The following is a 19,467-nucleotide window of genomic DNA, read 5'->3' as shown; positions in this document are numbered from 1 at the left end:
TACTTTTTGTTAATTCAGAGCCAAATTAACTTAACATGAAAATGATTGTTAAATTTCTACGAACAAACAGTTCATGACAATGTCATTGAGGTACGTCGTAAACAAACGACAAGTGAATAACGCTGTGCACAATGTTGATGTTTGGAAGTTGGAACTGACGTTTCAGTTGAGACGCTAAGTGTTTCTACGTTGTTAGAATAACATTTTCTTAGTGATTATTTGTCAAGAATGGAAGTATATCCCATACGTCTACAGCCAGGCGCTGAAATAAAATCAAGTCTTCTGCAGTTTGTTAAAGACAGGGATCTTAATGCTGCATTTGTAATTACTTGCTGTGGAAGTATAACACAAGTGATACTTCGATATGCAACGTCAGTGGAAAATGGCATCGTAGTAAGTACGAGTACTAACGTTGTTTGGCATCGATGAAGATTTCAAGTGTGAATGGTTTAGTTTCGGGTATTCTTTTATCCATCCATTTGGTGATTGTACCACCTCACTACATCGTTTTAGATATTGATGTTTTAATGCATTTAATACTTACATCGGAGAGCTTGACTGATATGCTTTCTTGTGAGATTTGGCTAATTGACTTACCGATAGCTTGATTAAGTGCCAGTGTCAGTAATAAAACAAATTTGCCTCACGAATTTCGAAACCACTGATCTTACATATTGCCAATTTATCATTCATTTTAGATTTGTTCCCACAAAACGAAATGGAGACACATGTTAGGGAAAAATACAGACATGTTTCCCTCCTCCAATCGGTTTCAAAAACCAAATGAAACAGTAGGCTCTCAGAGACATTCTCAAATCTCAAACATCTATGATGTATATATGCAGACAAGCAACGAATGAAGGTTTGTACCAATGTTGGGATTCAAACCGGGATCTCCTGCTTACTAGGCAGATCTACATCTAGCCTATATCTGTACACTGCAAACCACGGTGAGGTGCATGGCAGAGTGTACGTCCAATTTTACCAGTTATTAGGGTCTCTTCCTATTCAATTCACGTATGGAGCACGGGAAGAATGATTGTTTGAATGCCTCTGTGTGTGCAGTAATTGGCTCTTATCACTATGGGACTTAACTTCTAAGGTCATCAGTCGCGTGCAGTAATTATTCTAATCTTATCCTCAAGATCCCTTTGTTAGCAATATGTAGGGGTTGTAGTATATTTCTCGAGTCAGTATTTAAAGCCATTCCTAGAAACTTTGTTAACAGACTTTCTCCAGATACTTAACATCTATCTTCAGGATTCTCTAGTTCAGTTCCTTCAGTATCTGTGTGACACTTTCCCAGGGATTAAACAAACGTGTGACCATTCGTGCTGCCCTTTTCTGTTTACTTCAGTGTCCCTAGTCTTATCTGGTACAGGCCCCACACACTTGAGCAATATTCTAGAACCAGTCACACGAATGATTTTTTAGCAATCTCCTTTGTTGATTACTCACACTTCCCCAGTATTCTACCAAAAAATGGAGGTCTACCGCCTGCTTTACCCACGACTGAACCTATTTGTTCGTCGCACTGCATATCCCTATTAAGTGTTGCACCTAGATATTTGTATAAGTTGGCCGATTCCAACAGTGACTCACTGATTTTGTAGTCAATATGATGCTAAGTTTTTTCGTTTTGTGAAGTGCAAAATTTTACATTTCTCAACATTTAAAGCAAGTTGCCAATCACTACACCACATTGAAGTCTTATCAAGATCTGAGTGAATATATATGCAGCTTCTTTCAGATAGTACTTTATTGTAGATAACTGCATTGTCTGCAAAAAGCCTTATTTTACTATTAATATTGTCTGTGAGGTCATTAATATGCAACATGAACAGTGATAGTCTCAACACAGTTCCTTGGGGCATACCTAAAGTTGCTTCTCTATCTGCCCCCCTGCGGGTCCGGGGGTTAGAATAGGCCCGAGGTATTCCTGCCTGTCGTAAGAGGCAACTAAAAGGAGTCTCGCATGTTTCAGCCTTTGTGATGATCCCCTGTAGGGTCTGACATCCATTTTCAAAATTTTGCCGAAGAATGAGCCAATTGGGGAAGGGTGCCTTACATGATGCATCATGTCCATCATGCGCTGAGACCTATTGCATCCTTTGTCGAAGTAGATCTGCACTTCTGCTCATGCTCCAACTGTTGGGTGAGGTCAATTGTGCAGTATAGTTTTCTACTCTGATGATGATGATAATGGACTTGATTGTACTTGGTTGCACCTGATATCCAGCACGGCTGCCAGTCCAATGTGGTGTGGGCGCCATGTACCCTGTTGGTTGTAGCCACCTGACCACACATGGATCGCTCTGCTGATGCCTGCGCCGTTAGCTCCCCATGTATGCCAAGGGGTAGATGCCCGTCCCCCTGGGGCAATCGGGACTCGTGGCAGTGGCCAACCCACCAGGTGGCCTTTGCTGCGGCTGGATGGCACCCGTGGGGAGTGGGTGACATCAGGGTGCATGACATGCGATGAAGTGTAGTACATCATCTCTTGCTGCTGGTCAAACTCCGGCAGTCTCTAAGCGTTCACAGGCTCAATTCAATGTACAGAAGTATGACCCACAATCGTTCCCCTCCTTGGCCACACCATATGAGGAACATCAGGCTAAGGATGGCAGCAGCTCTTATTCACCCCGATACCTTGTATGTTAGCTAGCTGATGGGGAATCTATCATGATGATGAAGCATCAGTTTTTGTTGACCATTTAGAGGACAAGTTTGGGGAAGAGGAGGGCTTGTCCAAAATAAGATCTGGGTCAGTCTTGATCAAAACAGCATCCTTTGCCCAGTCACAGGCATTACCCCCTTGTGACACGTTGGGGGATATTTCTGTAACCATCATGCACCATAAGAGGTTAAATATGGTCCAGGGTATCATATTTCACTGGGACCTTCTTTTGCAGTCCGACGATGAGCTGCGTGCCAACTTAGAACGGTGAGGTGTACATTTCATTAAGCATGTCCACTGGGGTCCGAGGGATAACCAGGTTGCCACTTGTGCCTTCGTCTTAGCCTTTGACGGTTATACATTACCTGAGAAGGTCAAGGTGATGGTCTACCGCTGTGATGTAAAATCCTATATTCCTCCCCCAATGCAGTGCTTTAAATGTTGGAAGTTCGGTTATATGTCTTCCCGTTGTCATTCCAGCATCACATGTCGAGATTGCGGATGGCCATCACATCCAAATACTCCATGTGCCCTGCCTCCATCTGTGTCAACTGTGGAGAGCACAAAACACCTTGCTCGCCAGACTGCAGGATTCTCCAGAAAGAAAGGAAAATCATGCAGTACAAGATCCTGGACAGACTGCCTACACTAAGGCTAAGAGGAAATTTAAATGCCTATGTCCTGTACCCATGACATCATCTTACGCCCCCGCTACAACAGTTCTAGCCACATCAGCTCCACCAACCCCAGTCACCTCTCAGAGCCGGAAGACTACACCTGCCCCTAGATGGTGGTGGGGGGGGGGGGGGGGGGGGGAATTCCCTCCCTGTTGCTCCTGCACCACCTATTTCAGGAACACCCCCTCAACCATTGGGGACGTCCATCCCCACTTCTAAGCCGGAGAAGTGTACAACTTCTTGGGCTGCTCTCGCTAGGAAGGGGTCCCTTGGGTCACTCCCTTCTGAGGTTTCTGGAAAAGATGACACTCGCCAGCAGATGAAGAGCCCAAAAGCAGCTGGTCGCACGGCTTCACGCTCATCCTCATTCCCAGAGACTGAATCAGTGAAGTCCTGCCAGCCAGAGAAACCCAAGGATCAGCGAGAGAAATCCAAAAAGAAGGTCCCCAAGACCAAGGGAATTGCCTTGGCACCCACACCACCGCTGCCTCCAAGCTCTGCGTCTGCGTTTGAGGTGGAGATTCTGGCATCCGCTGAGGATGAAGATCTCGCCAGACCCTCAGGCACAATGTATATGGACTGCTCAGGCAAAAAGTCGGTAGCAGCAGATGACCCTGAGGCGTAAACTGCCTCATTGAATGTTCCATGCCATCCCAGTCTCACGATGACGTCATCCTTCAGTGGAATTTCAGTGGTTTTTTCTGCCTGGCAAAGCTATGGCAGCTGTTAAGCTTTACACCTGCTTTATGCATTGCCCTCCAGGAAACCTGGTTCCCAGCAATGCAGACCCCTGCCCTCCGCAGCTATAAGGGATACTACAGGAACCGTTGCAACTGTAATCGAGTGTCAGGTGGAGTTTGCGTTTATGTCCTAAACTCAGTCTGTTGTGAATCTGTGTTCCTTCAAACCCCTCTTGAGGCTGTGGCTGTCAGAATAATGACGACGCAGGAAATAACTGTCTGCAATATATATCTTCCTCCAGATTATGCAGTACCCCTGAGTGTATTAGCTGCACTGATTGATCAACTCTTTAAACCTTTCCTAGCCGGCCGCAGTGGCTGAGTGGTTCTAAGCACTTCAGTCTGGAACCATGCGACCGCTATGGTTGCAGGTTCGAATCTTGCCTCAGGCGTGGATGTGTGTGATGTCCTTAGGTTAGTTAGGTTTAATTAGTTCTAAGTTGTAGGGGACTGATGACATCAGCTGTTAAGTCTCATAGTGCTCAGAGCCATTTTTGAACCTAAACCATTCCTAGTTTTGGGAGATTTTAACGCCCATAACCCCATGTGGGGTGGCCCATGCTTACTGGCTGAGACAGAGATGTCAAAACTTAACTGTCTCAGTTCGACCTCTACCTCTTAAATACTGGGGTCGTCACACATTTCAGTGTGGCTTGAGGTAGTTACTCGGTCATTGATTTATCAATTTGCAGCCCAGGACTTCTCCCATCTATCCACTGGAGAGCACATGACGACCTGTGTGGTAGTGACCAATTCCCCATCTTCCTGTCACTGCCCCCGAATCAAGCACACAGATGCCTGCCCAGATGGGCTTTAAACAAGGCAGACTCTGGAACTTTCACCTCTGCTGTCACTGTTGAATCTCCTCCACATAGGAACATCAATGTGATGGTTGAGCAGGTGACAACAACAATTGTTTCTGTGGCAGAAAACCTGATTCCTCACTCTTTAGGTTGCCCCCAGTGAAAGACAGTCCCTTGGTGGTTGCCGGAATTCGCTGAAGCAATTAAGGAGCGTCAGTGAGCTCTAAAGCGGCACCCTTCCCTGGAGCACCTCATAGCCTTTAAATGGCTCCATGCTTGTGTTCGCCAACTTATCAAACGACGGGGAGAGATATGTCTCGACCATTGGGTGCCATACATCACCTTCCCAAGTCTGGGCAAAGATCAAACGTGTTTTCAGGTACCAGACCCCAAAAGGTGTTCCTGGTGTTAACATAAATGGCGTGTTATCTACCGAAGCAGACATGATTGCCGAGCACTATGCTCGAGCCTCTGTGTTGGAGAATTACTCTCCAGCCTTTCGCACTCTCAAACGACGGCTGGAAGGGAAAGTCCTCTCGTTTACTACACGCCACAGTGAATCCTATAACACCCCATTTACTGAGTTGATGCTCCTCAGTGCCCTTGCACATTGCCCCGACACAGCTCCTGGACCAGAACGGATCCACAGTCAGATGATTAAACAGCACTCATCTGACTACAAGCGACATCTCCTCGTCATCTTCAACTGGATTTGGGGTGATGGCAGCTTTCCATCACAATGGCGGGAGAGCAACATCATTCCGGTGCTCAAACCTGGTAAAAACTCACTTGGTGTGGATAGCTATTGCCATCAGCCTCACCAACGTTCTTTGTAAGCTGCTGGAACATATGGTGTGTTGGCGGTTGGGTTGGATATTGGAGTCACATGGCCTACTGTCTCCATGTCAGGGTGGCTTCCGTCAGGGTCGCTCTACCACTGATAATCATGTGTCCCTAGAGTTTGCCATCCGAACAGCCTTTTCCAGACGCCAACACCTGGTTGCCATCTCCTTTGATTTACAAAAAGCGTATGACACGACCTGGCGATATCATATCCTTGCCACATTATACGAGTGGGGTCTCCGAGGCCCCTCCCGATTTTTATGCAGAATTTCCTGTCACTTCGTACTTTCTACTATGCCTCCCATAGTTCCCCCATATTCAGGAGAAAGGGATCCCGCAGGGCTCTATATTGAGTGTCTCTCTATTTAGTGGCCATTAACAGTCTAGCAGCAGCTGTCGGGCCATTCGTCTCACCTTCTCTGTATACAGACGACTTCTGCATTTCATGCTGCTCCACCAGTACTGGCGTTGCTGAGCGGCACCTATAGGGAGCCATCCACAAAGCACAGTCATGGGTTCTAGCCCACGGTTTTCAGTTTTCAGCCTCAAAGTCGTGTGTTATGCACTTCTGTTGGTGTCGTACCATTCAGCCAGAACCAGAACTTTACCTTAATGACGATCCACTCACAGTAGTGGAGACATTTCGATTCTTAGGACTGGTTTTCGACATCCGATTGACTTGGCTTCCTCACCTTCATCAGCTTAAGCGGAAGTGCTGGCAGCACCTCAATACTCTCCGTTGCCTGAGCATCACCAACTGGGGTGCAGATCGCGCTACACTGCTGCAGCTCTACAGAGCCCTTGTTCAATCCCACCTTGACTATGGGAGTCTAGTTTATGGTTCAGCGGCACCCTCAGTGTTGCGTCTACTCAACCCAGTGCACCACTGTGGTGTTTACCTAGTGGTAGAAGCTTTTAGGACGAGTCCGGTGACCAGCATCCTTGTGGAAGCCTGAGTGCCTCCATTGCAGGTTAGGCGTGCACAACTGCTGGCCAGTTACATAGCACATGTTTGTAGTTCTCCTGCGCATCCAAATCACCGTCTCCTTTTCCCACCCATGGCGGTGCATCTCCCGCATCGGCGGCCCAGGTCGGGGCTTCCAATTGCAGTTCGTGTCCGATCCCTTATTTCTGAACTGGAGTCCTTGCCTTTACCACCTATACTTAAGGTCCATTTACGTACACCTCCATGGTGTACACCTAGGCCGCAACTTCGCCTGGACCACGCACATGGCCCTAAGGACTCAGTTAAGCCCACGGCTCTCCGCTGCCAATTCTTCTCGAGTCTTAACAAGTGGTTTACACCAACGGCTCGATGGCCGATGCTCATGTCGGCTTCGCATATGTCAATGGAGGACATATTGAACAGCATTCCTTGCCCAATGGATGCAGTATTTTCACTGCCAAGCTGGTGGCTATATCTCCGTTCGTGCCCTGGGGAGGTGTTTCTTTTGTGTACTGACTCCTTGAGCAGCCTACAAGCTCTCGACCAGTGCTACCCTCATCATCCTTTGATAGCGACCATCCAGGAGTCCATCTATGCCTCGGAACGGTCAGGTCGTTCGGTGGTGTTTGTCTGGACCCCAGGTCACTTCGGAATCCCAGGCAACAAACTTGCCAACAGGCTGGCCAGACAGACTATGCAGAAACCACTGATGGAGATCGGGTTGTCTGCGACTGACCTGCATTCGGTACTATGCCGCAAGCTTTTGCGGCTTTGGGAGGCGAAATGGCGTAACCTCAGCATGCACGACAAACTGTGTGCCATTAAGGAGACTATGAATGTGTGGCAGTCCTCCACGTGGGCCTCTCACAGGGACTCTGTGGTTCTCTGCCGGCTCCACAATGGCCACGCTCGGGTGACACACGGCTACCTCCTGCGCTGTGATGACCCACCTCAGTGTCAGTGCGGTGCCCGGCTGACAGTGGCCCATATCTCGGTGAGCTGTCCTCCGTTGGCTGCCCTGCGATGGACTCTTGTTACCGGATTCATTGCCATTAATTTTAGCTAACGTCTCATCGGCTAATTTAGTTTTACGTTTTATATGCGACGGTGGGTTTTGTCATTCTGTATAAGTTTTAGCACATGTTCTTTGTCCCTTTGTGTTCTCCACACTAATGCTTTTAGGGTGGATGTTTTAATGTGTTGCAGAGTGGCTGGCTTTTCCTTTTTATTCTCGTGGTTGGCTAGCCGTGGTCATCTGCTCTCTTGTTTTTACCCCTCCTACCTGTTTCTTGTGTCTCTCCATGGTTTTCTTTTCCTGGTCTAGTCCATACTAGTGTTGGTTGTCTTCCTGTCATTCTTCTGGTTCTTCCTTCCTCTTGTTATTGTGCTGTATATCTCCTTTCTTTTTTCTTTCCATTGTGTAATTATTTTACTGGGAACGAGGGACCGATGACCTCACAATTTGGTCCCTTCCCCCTCCTCTTTTAAACCAACCAACTTCTCAGTCTGAAGATGACTCTCCATCCAAGATAACATGCTGTGTCGTTCCTACCAACAAGACAGATGTGCTAACCACTACACACCTTCGCACAGTGGCTTTACACAACTGCACCGACTACCCAGCACACATACCTTCCTTCTCAATTTAAATTCCATTTTAAAAAAATCTTTGAAAAACTTAGGAAAATCAAACTCGTACACTAACTTGACACCTTCAGTTTTCTGAATTGTAACCAGCCTGGTTTTCATACAGGTCATAGCACAGAAACAACTATACAGACCTGTATGTAAGAGATTATTAGAATTTTAGACAATAACAAATTGATGTTGACCTCCACCTCAAAGATAGATACATCAGTACCTCCGTCCATATCAGACCTACTAACCACTAGCAATATGTCCACTTCAGCAGCTGCCATCCCACCTGTGGTCATCGCATTTGCAGTGACGAGCAGTCCCTCTTGAAATGCACTAAGGGTCTCACTGAAGCCTTCACTGACCATAATTATCCTCCTAACCCTGTACAGAAACAAATCTCCCGTGCTTTATCTTTCCAGTCTCCCACCACCTCCCAAAGTCCCACCGTCCGGCCACAGAGGAGCTTCCCCCTCGTAACTCAGTACCACCCAGGACTATACAGCTGAATTACATTCACCGCCAGTGTTTCGACTACCTCTTGTTGTGTCCTGAAATGAGAAATGTGCTGCTCACTATCCTTCCCACTCCTCCCACAGTGGTATTCTGCCATCCACCAAACCTACGCAATATACTCATCCATCCCTACACAACCCCTGCTCCTAACTCCTTACCTCATGGCTCATGCCCCTGTAATAGACCTAGATGCAAGACCTGTCCCATATATCCTCCCACCACCACCTACTCTCGTCAGGTCACTAACATCACCTATCCCATCACAGGCAGGGATACATGTGAAATCAGTCAGGTGATCTACAAGCTAAACTGCTACCACTGTGCTGCATTCTAAGTGGGTATGACAACCAACAAGCTGTCTGTTCGCATGAGTGGACACCGACAAACTGTGGCCAAGAAACAAGTGGACCACTCTATATCTGAGCATGCTGTCAAAACATGACATCCTTCATTTCAATGCTGCTTCACAGCCTGTGCCATATGGCTCCCTCCCACCAAAACCAGCTTTTCTGAACTGCGCAGGTGGGAACTTTCCCTGCAATACATCCTACGTTCCTGTAACTCTCCTGGCCTCAACCTTCGTTAGTCACTGTCCTCACCCATCCAGCCCCTTCCCTGTTCCATTCCAGCATTACACAACCCTCATTCCATCATTGGATCCAGTCTTTTTACTTCTCTCCCAACCTAGATCTTCTCCCTCACCGTATTCTCCTTGACAAACTGGAGGCAGTAGGCATGAGAGGAATTGGGAGGAAATTACTTGAATCTAATCTCAAACATAGAATTCAGGTTGTCAAACTAATCTCATCTCGAAACAGGCAAAAAATAAAGTGAGTATCAGATACTAAGAAAGTGGGGGTGGGTGTCTCACGGGGTAGTGTTCTTGGCCCTCTATTTTCCTGATCTATATAAATGATATTAAATTACACACAGTACGGTAAAGCAAATGAGAAGGATGACCTCTATTTATTATTGAGTAACCAGGATATGGAGAAAGTACAGTCTATCTAAAAATTTTGGGCATGTGCATTGATTATGACTTGGGCTGGAAAGATTTTTTAAAATCAATTCTGCATGCTTTGCTGTGAGAATAATTTCTACAGTTTGTAGCACAGTGTGTACAAAACCAGTACATTCTGCTTATTTCGATTCTGTTGTAACTTATGGAATAATGTTCTGGGGTGTGACAAAATCTTGCTTGAGAGATATTTTTGAATTCCAGAGAAAGGCCATTAGAATTATTCACACAGCTCTCCACAAATACACTACAGGCCTTTATTCATGCAGTTAAAAATACTTACAGTACCATACTATGTAGGTACATATTCAAAAGTGTACTATATGCAAGAACATACTTGAGTAGTTTGCGTAGAAATTCAGGTTTCCATAACTACAGTCATATCTTGGTAAGAATCTGCATTTAGAAAGAGCTAGAAAAACAGAAATGTCAATTATTAAGGAATAAAGGTCCGCCCCTCGTGGTCTCGCGGTAGCGTTCTCGCTTCCCGAGCACGGGATCCCGGGTTCGATTCCCAGCGGGGTCAGGAATTTTTCCTGCCTCGAGATGACTGGGTGTTGTTGTGTTGTCTTCATCATCATCATTCATCCCCATTACGGTCGGAGGAAGGCAAAGGCAAACCACCTCCATTAGGACCTTGCCTAGTAAGGCGGTGCGGGTCTCCCGCATCGTTCCCCTACGCTCTGTAAAGAAGCATGGGACTTCATTTCCATTTTTTTTCCCCCAAGGAATAAAGGTGTGTAGTGCTCTGCCAGTTTGCATCGAGAGAATGTAAGAGGAGAGAAAATTTAAGTTAGAATTAAAAAATTACCTGCTAAATAAATGTTTTTACAATATAGAGGAATATTTTGAATCCATAAATAACTAACAAATACTTTTATTTTCTTCAATGTAATTTGAATTGTTATTTTAATTGTAAATTTTATATTGTTATTGTTTTGAACTTTAAATGATGTGAAAAATGTGTCTCTCAGAGTGTACTGCATGCATGTCAAATCATTATGTACTTGTCCATGTAAAAGACCAGTGGATTAACTCATTGGATCATTTTTTTTAATAAATTGTAAAATGTTAAGTTTATATTTGTTATATTATTTTGCATTTCCAGTATCATGTAAGCGATGCAAAGGATGATGATAATCTAAATGAAACTAAAAGAAAAAAAATCTAATGGGTTTTTAGTAACATACTAGAACTAGTTTGTTTTGTTAATTATAGTCCATTGCCACAACAAGAGATACTATATTCTATGAATGTAAATTAGGATTGTGATTATAGACCCCCCCCCCCCCCCCCCCCGCCAAAACCTTGGTTTTGGTGACAGACTGATCTGTGGTGGAGATCTAGATTACATTAAAAGGTTATAATTTAACGGGCGTCACAAAGGTAAAATGGCCGTAAACATAGCAAGGCTCAGAAAAGTAAATAAAATAAGATAAAACAGAACTGGAGACAGCCACACTCAAACCAAACTCCGCGCCATCATGACGTCACACACAACACCCTTACGTCACGGCTTATAAACGCTTGTGGCGCTTCCCGTGGACGTCTATGGAAGCTATGTTGCGCGCGCATCTGCTGTACAGCCTTCCAGGGAAATTACAGTTTATTTCAAGCTTGGGAAAATTATTTTAATTCAAGCTAAATTTTTACAGCTTGATGTAAACTGTGTAACAGGTTGATTTTTCAATCTTGAATTTTCAACTGAACCTAAACTCAATATCCACCTTGAAATAAGCTTGAGTGCTAGCTGGGTAACTGCATCAATAATTCCAAACCTGAAAATAAATAACTCAGTAACAAACTGCCTCTTCCACTATTATTCGCACAAGCAGCACTCAAGAAGTCCAGTGAATCATTACCAGCACTCTCAAACAATTTAGAAACAAACATCTCACAGCAGAGTGTGCCACCACATACTCCAGCATGCCCTCTTCAAGCGCAGTCACTTCAAATATGCCGCACTACAGTGAAGTCGCACAACTCATCACAGCTGTTTCACTGGTCAAAGCAGATGTGTGGTCCCACAAACTTCAGTTGACCCCCTTACTTGAATTGTACTTATCCACACTGAGCTTTATATTTTCTTTCAGCTTTAATCACAGTTATCAGATCTGAACTTAATGTTGTCAGTTATCTTTTAAATAGGTTAGTAGTAACACACTATATATTCAAACAATATAAATACTCTCCTAACTTTCTTGATGGCCCTTTTGTCTTTGGTGACTACTGTTTGTGTAACAGCTTAATGGTCTCTCATGGGGGACACACTTGAAAAGACTGGATCTGTTTGTAACTAGCAGGTTTAGAAAAATATTTCTTTCTTGTGTGAGTTGTTGGACTGGTTATTAGAGGCAGTTACCAGATCAAGTTTTTAGCAATACATCGTAAGACTGTTGGTCCATTTCCTAATAATGTATGTATAGTCTTCCCATCGATGCTTTGCTGGTAAAAGTCTCCATCTGCTGCTACAATCTATGTGTGTGGGGGGGGGGGGGGTGTTATTTTTTATGCTACATAATATAGGCTGTCTTTGAGTGACCCTGTGGGACATCTTGATGTGGCTGAATCAGTAGAAACACCTGATCATAGGCTGTCTTTGAGTGACCCTGTGGGACATCTTGATGTGGCTGACTGCGGTTACTTTCTCCCACATTAGTTAACTAGATGTAATGCATCTGCAGGTTGCTATAAACACTGCTCCTCCACCTGGAACGTATAATTATCAATTTGATGTGTGTTCTCAAAAATTTCCCTACTGTCTACTTATTAATAAATTGAGATTCTTGCTCCCTGCATTTGTTGTATAATTATTGAAACTGTTGGTTTATCTGATACCTGATGCTGTTTTTTGTATTGGGACGGGGGGAGGTGTTTCAAGTTGAATAAATTGCTACTCACCACAGAGGAGAAAAGAATGCTACAAATATTCAGCTAATGGAGTAAGTCCTTCATCAGACACAGAAAACTCACATTCACACAGGCACAACTCACACCCACATAGCCAATGTCACCCCTGGGTGATGAGGTCTGGTGTTAGCAATCAGAGGCAGCATTGGCCGTGTGTGTGTGTGTGTGTGTGTGTGTGTGTGTGTGTGTGTGTGTGTGTGTTTCATCACAGCACAGAACTGGTGAAGTTTCTTGTTTAGACCTTCTGTTCAGCTCCATACCAAAGGCCCCGATCAGTCTTTAGAACGATACTGCAGATCGACAGTTATACACAGACATTGTGAGTGAGGCTAGCTTTCTCGACCACTTGTAACACTATTGCAGAACCTTCTAACAGGTTGCGAGACTGCACTTTATTGACTGGCAGTGGTGCTGCTATCTGTTGGCCAGAAATTCTGTGTTTAATTTACAGGAAAGAGAGTGATGTAGGGCAGTTTTGCTGAGATGGTGGACTTGTAGAATCCAAAAGGATTGTCTTAGTAGTAAGTCCTATTCAGAGATGGTGTAGACTGATACGTGTGTTCATATTCAGAGTTTTGTAAATTGATGGTCCTTTTCTGGAATAAGACAGAATGTGATGTTCTTCATAAGGCACGTTGATGTGCACCAGGCAACCCTCCAAATTTAATGAATGATTATCCAAATAGGAATTGAAACACTTTATCTTTGATGTACTGGGATGCAGTAAGCCTTCAACTAACCAAGTTAGAAGAGTTTAGGTTGATGGGCATGTTGTTAATACGTTCTCACCTATTTTTTTGGCAAACATTAATTAATAAAAGTTAGAAAAAAAAAGCTAAAAGTTTAATGGAGCATATTTATGCTCCACGACTCATTCTTTGAGCAACAAATTGTGACAGCATAGAACAGATATTGGTGGGCTGTAAGTGCAATGTAAGCTCAGTTTCCAAAAAATATATAATGAAGTAACTGGAGTATAACAAAATTAAACAATGGAAAGCTCAGGATGGAAAGAATATATTGCTACTCACCACATAGAGGTGGTGTTGAGTTGCAGACAGGCATATTGAAATGAAAAGACTGCTAAACATTTAAGCTTTCAGACAAAAAGTCCATCTTTTCTGCAAACACACACACACACACACACACACACACACACACACACACACACACACACACCACAAACTATGCGGCCACTTTTGGGCTTCACCGGCTGGAAGCAGTAGGTGTGTGTGTGTGTGTGTGTGTGTGTGTGTGTGTGTGTGTGTGTGTGCACATGCTGTTTTGGAAGAAGGACTTTTGTCTGAAAGCTTAAATGTTTAACAATCTTTTATATTGTGCCTGTCTGCAACTCAACACAATGAGTTCTATTTTACCTTGTCTTGTAGCATGCGGTGTACGTTTCACATAAATAAAATCTTTCTAAGAGTGTCTAGTTTTCTTCACACCTTTGTACACTATGATAAATATTTTGGTTGAATTATAATGAGATAAAAATAAACTCACAAATTTATGACATCAAAAATAAACATAATAAAAATAAAATTACTTGCTACTTGTTTTGGTTAAATTGCAGACTCATAAAGAAGAGAGACTGGTAGAGCCAATGGAAATCCTTAGCTTGACAGGAACTGTAAGTCAGGATGGTGCTCATTTACACACGTGTTTAGGGAGACATGATGGGTCAGTGGTGGGAGGTCATGTGATTGATAGTATGGTGGTGCAGACAACAGCAGAAATAGTTGTTGGGAATGCAGCTAGTTACAAGTTTACAAGAGTAATGGATTGTGCAACAGGATATGGTGAGCTGTGTGTGTCCAGTTGTCATAAAATGCAAACTGAAGGATGTTTTACAACTGAGTAGCTATCTAGTTATAATAGATATTATTTAGTCTGGCAGGAGTCCAAACAGCACTTCTATATCAACAGCTGCAAAACCTTGAAGACAACTAGGTCAGTTATTAAAATATCACGCAGAAAAATGAAATCTTCAATGTAGATGAACACCTGTAAGTATAACTTCTATTATTCAAATGGGTGCATTTAAACTGGATTGTACTTTCCATTCAGAACTGCTGGATGATAAATGAACAGATAATCCTGTTAAACAAGGCAAAATAACTATAAGTATAGTGGTTTACAGGTTCATGATTTTGTGAAATTTCATCCATTCCAGTTTGTTGGGTTTACTTGCTTGCTCCATAGAATGTGCAGTCGACTTGCAAATTGGGCAGGATGATGCAACATTTCTTGTAACTGTTTCGTTTGTTCAGATGTGTAAATTATAAATCTAAAGGTGGTGGTTCCAATCCCACTGGTGGTGAAACTTTTTCTTCTCCTCTTTGAATTAATAAGATATTAACCTCAGTCAATTTGGGTGTATGAAAAAAAATGTAAAGATTCATTTATAAATCCCCTTATAAATGGATTGGTGTAATATGTCTCAGACTGAAGTAACAGAATGAAATATCTCCTCCAGTAGAACCATGACGTGGAATGAAACTGATGTTTGTGTTTTTTACATTGCTCTACTGAAATGAGTTTAGGGAACAAGGAACTGTGGAATTTTGAGCACTTAGTGATCAGGGATTCACACTCCGGTTCCAATAAGATAAAACCAGAACAGTTGTGCAAGGAAGGAATTAAATTTTATAAAGTGTGAATGAGTATAATTATTAGAAAGTGACATTTAGTTTATCAAATGATAGTGGAGGAAAAATGATTTGTATCCACTACAGCATCAGCTATCCAATTAGCTCATATGCTTTGACATCACAACATAACACAGGCTTGCAGCATTTACGTGCACCTAGAATGTACTAAGCTACATAGTACTTTTCCATTGCTGAAGTATGACATAACTACTTTACAAAGAAGAAATAAAAATATCTGCCTGCCATTATTGTAATATCATCAAGATTGGTCCACTACTTTACAGAGATACAAGTGGCAAACTAATGGGAATAACTTTTAAATGTTTGTCTTATTAGTGGTTGTTTATTTCTGTGGACAAGATATCAAAGCTCGGAATCGAGGCTTACACAAAAAAGAACATTTTAGACTTGTTCACTCATAAGTAAATGTGCAGTAATACAAAATAAAGTTTCATTACTTTGTAGGAAACGGATACCGAGGTTTCCAACTTTCATTCTGGTGACACTTAATGGTGAAAAGGTATTCCAATCAAAAACGGTAATGACCTAAAAATAAGTGTAGCCGGCCAAAATGATTTGAGTAATTTAAAATTTCAGGCTAGGTGCAAATAAAATAAAATTATAAGGTATGTCAGCTCAGATCATCCACTCACCACACAGTATCAAAAGCCCACGTTGCATATCAATAAACTGAAACTGATTATTGCTCCTAGAGACCCACAGTAGTTTACCTCTTGCTGACATATTTGTGTTTAGTGAAACAGTCATGTTTTGCTTGAATTATATGTTACATTTGTAAACTTTTTCATAAATAAAAGCACATGTAAACACTAAGAGAAATGAAATTTTGAGTGTTTGCTTTGATTCTTATAAATTACTTATTTGTAAACAGTCCTTTAATGACCAAATAGAATTTGAAAGAAAGTAATGAGGAAGAAAACTAAGAATGATTAATTATGGTGTAATTGTAATGTTTTGTTAATGCCAGATTCATATATTCATCGGAGGGATGAAAATTCCTCACAAATCAGGAACTCAGGAGCCAATCTCTGTGGCCCAAGCTCCATAGGTGGTGGGCTGGTGTGCTTGCTTTTGTGAATGAATGGTGTGTGTTTCACTTTTTCAGATGAAGGCTGTGACTGAAAGCTCATGTATAAGTGTCTTAATTGTGCCTGTGTGCAACTTAGCACATTATCTTTACAGTAAGTAGCAATCTGTCTTTTCCTACAAAGTTGTTATTCAAATGCAGTAATGTAGCTTCAGTGTTACTCTTTCTGGCAATCAAATTAGGTATCAGACTGGCACAGATAGTAAATTGCGAATATGTATAACTCATTGTGAAGGTGGGCCTCGTAAAACTGTAGTAGTAGTAGTAGTAGTAGTAGTAGTAGTAGTAGTAGTAACAACAAACAGTTAAGTGAATGATACTCATGCAGACTGGGAAGAACTTAGATGGTAACTCTTTGCACTAGAAAACTGCTCTTAAGAATTATGGCACTACTTACATTGTTTTGAGCTGTTCTGTTTACAGTTAGCAAATGTGTCCAAACTTATCAAATTTGCGAACTTTTTCCAGCCTTAAATAAAATGTGTGGTTCACAGTGTAAACACAGGTTATTCATATTAAATGTAATTAATACTTGTTAAAATACAGGATTTGGGAGAATAAACTGAATTAGGGAAAAAACAACAAAAATATTTGAATTGTATTACACAGTTTAATGAGTGAAACTAAAAACTGGTCGGTTTTAGTTATCAGAGTATGTGCTATCTGAGAATATTTGGCAGTGTTTGGGGGGGGGGGGGGGAATTGAAGCCTGAAATATTCTGTTGTGATTAGAAAAATTTGTGAAGACGTAGTGGTTAAATTGTAATGCCTATGAACTGGCATTAGTGCAGATAAGTCGTGTGGATATAGTGAACAGGTTTGCTATTTTTCTGGAAAATCTGGAATTCTCAAGGCATTACATGTTATCTGAAAAAATAAGGGAAATTTAATGAAGTCTCGGGAATTCTTTGTTTTTAATCTAGCATTGTAATTTAATTTTATTGAGCTCTATAAATCACGAATTTTAAAATAGTCTATATTTCAAAGTGTGTTAACTATATGAATATTACTCCAAACTAATTATTGATGTTTAAAAACTTTTGTTAAATTACTGCTTATTGGCTGGCACGTCTAATCTGCGATGAAAGAAAAATAATAATTGTGAGATGCTGCAAGCCGCCCACCCCCCTTCTCACAATTTTTTTTATCACAAGGAGCTTCTTATTACATCTTCCTCTCCATACCTGGAATTCCCAGGGTTTTTAGATTGAGTAGCCACCCTGGCAAGCAAAGTATGTTCAGTGGAGGAAGAGGGCAAAGACAAAATGATTGATGAACTCATTGTCATGCACAACAAGACATCAAGATGTTGATCTGTTGTCATAGAATCAGGATAAAATTTGCTCGACTATACCAATGCTTTGATTCTCCAGTAAACGAAAACTGTAGTCATGAAAACAAGTGAATGATAAATATAAACATAAAAAATTGTATGATTACTTCCTAATAGTGAACTGAAAGAAGTGATATTAAATTCAATGTGTTTTAAGTAGAATTTTGTTAATAAGTTCTCAATTTCCAGTGAGTAATTCAGTTGTCTTTAAAATATGACATTTTTCGTTTTGTAAATACAGTAAATAGCAGGTTCTGTTAAAAACATGTTTTTCATTATCCGTCCAGTCTTTGGTGCACATTTACCCAGCTCATTTGGAGCTTCCTGTTATTGAAAATAAGGACTTCCAAATTACTCCTGTTTTTCCTCATCCATTCATTTAACATCAAACTAAAATGTATTTACTGATGGTACTGCTGCAGTTTGTCGCTAATATTGAGTCCTGGTGTTGAAAGTGATTGGCCACAGTACACGGTATTTTTGAGATATGTCCAAAGCAAAGAATGCCCATTACAAAAGTCTGGATTACATTGTGTCCTCTCATTCGACCTAAATTCATTGAGTTTTGGTAGTATGACATTGTCCAACAGTAGTACATACCAATTAGATGTTACTGTCAGTCTGATTTGTGTCCAAAAAGAAATGCAATACCCCTATACTTAATTTTGAAACTACTTAATGAATTTTAAAATATTCATTGTTAAGGAACCACTGGTGAACTGTTAATGTTTCAGCAACATCCCAATTTTGATACCTCTGCTTATTGACACTTACAGATAGATGAAAATGTGACTCCTCATTAAAAATGTGATGTCACCAGTAGACGCGCTCAAGAATGAACTCGTGGCGCTCTGCAAGTTTTCTTTAATTTCCATTTTTCTGCATGATCATCAAAAAATTTAAGATAATCACAGAGAATTCTTATAATCTGATTAAAAATACAGAATGTGGCAGTACCCCTCCCAGTGGAGTGCAGTGCAGACTGTGCTATCCATAACCTTACAGAGTCCGTGTGAGGCAAGACAGTATTTCTCCAGAAAGACCATGCACTTGATAGAACAAAGTTGTATTGAACATGAGAGATATCTGACTAAATTATGTACGCAGAGAATTTAATGGTAGCTAAGTATGCATTGGAAAACAGTCATAAAATTGCATTCAACATCACCTCTGTCATTAAATAACTGCTTCTGGAATTGCATAATTAATGAATCTGTAGATATCAAAATATTTAATAACATAGTCAGTAAAGATAGTGGTATGTAGCTGAGTACAACATGGGAACTGGTCTGACGTGGGTGGGTCAGCTTTGATGGCAGTGGCCTGAACACTGGTGGCATCATAAGACTATACCGTGGCTTTATAAGGATGAGGTCAGCAACCACAAGACAGTCCACTGCCAAGGAGCATGTGGCCAAAACCTTGTTGATGTATAACCTACTTGATGTGGCTGGAAGCCCAAGAAGATTTTATCCAGCCATGTAACTGTAAGGCCGTGTACTCGAACATTATGTACCTCTGTCAGGAGGAACAATGGAGCATTAAATACCTAGGGAATATGTGCATCAAGATGACCAACCGGTTAACATTTTTAGCCTTTCTTCTAG

General features: G+C 41.9%; 1 protein-coding gene across 1 annotated transcript; it reads left to right on the top strand.

Annotated features, from left to right (window-relative positions):
* The first annotated feature begins 162 nt into the window (after window positions 1–162).
* LOC126091997 (bifunctional protein GlmU-like) lies at window positions 163–18,009 on the top strand. Its single transcript, XM_049907371.1, has 2 exons — window positions 163–393; window positions 14,342–18,009. The coding sequence occupies exons 1-2, from the start codon at window positions 229–231 to the stop codon at window positions 14,627–14,629; spliced, it is 453 nt and encodes a 150-aa protein (XP_049763328.1). The 5' UTR covers window positions 163–228; the 3' UTR covers window positions 14,630–18,009.
* The last annotated feature ends 1,458 nt before the right edge of the window (window positions 18,010–19,467 follow it).

Source organism: Schistocerca cancellata, chromosome 7, assembly GCF_023864275.1.
Source record: "Schistocerca cancellata isolate TAMUIC-IGC-003103 chromosome 7, iqSchCanc2.1, whole genome shotgun sequence".
Lineage (NCBI taxonomy): Eukaryota > Metazoa > Arthropoda > Insecta > Orthoptera > Acrididae > Schistocerca > Schistocerca cancellata.
This window is presented reverse-complemented; position numbering and strand designations above follow the sequence as displayed.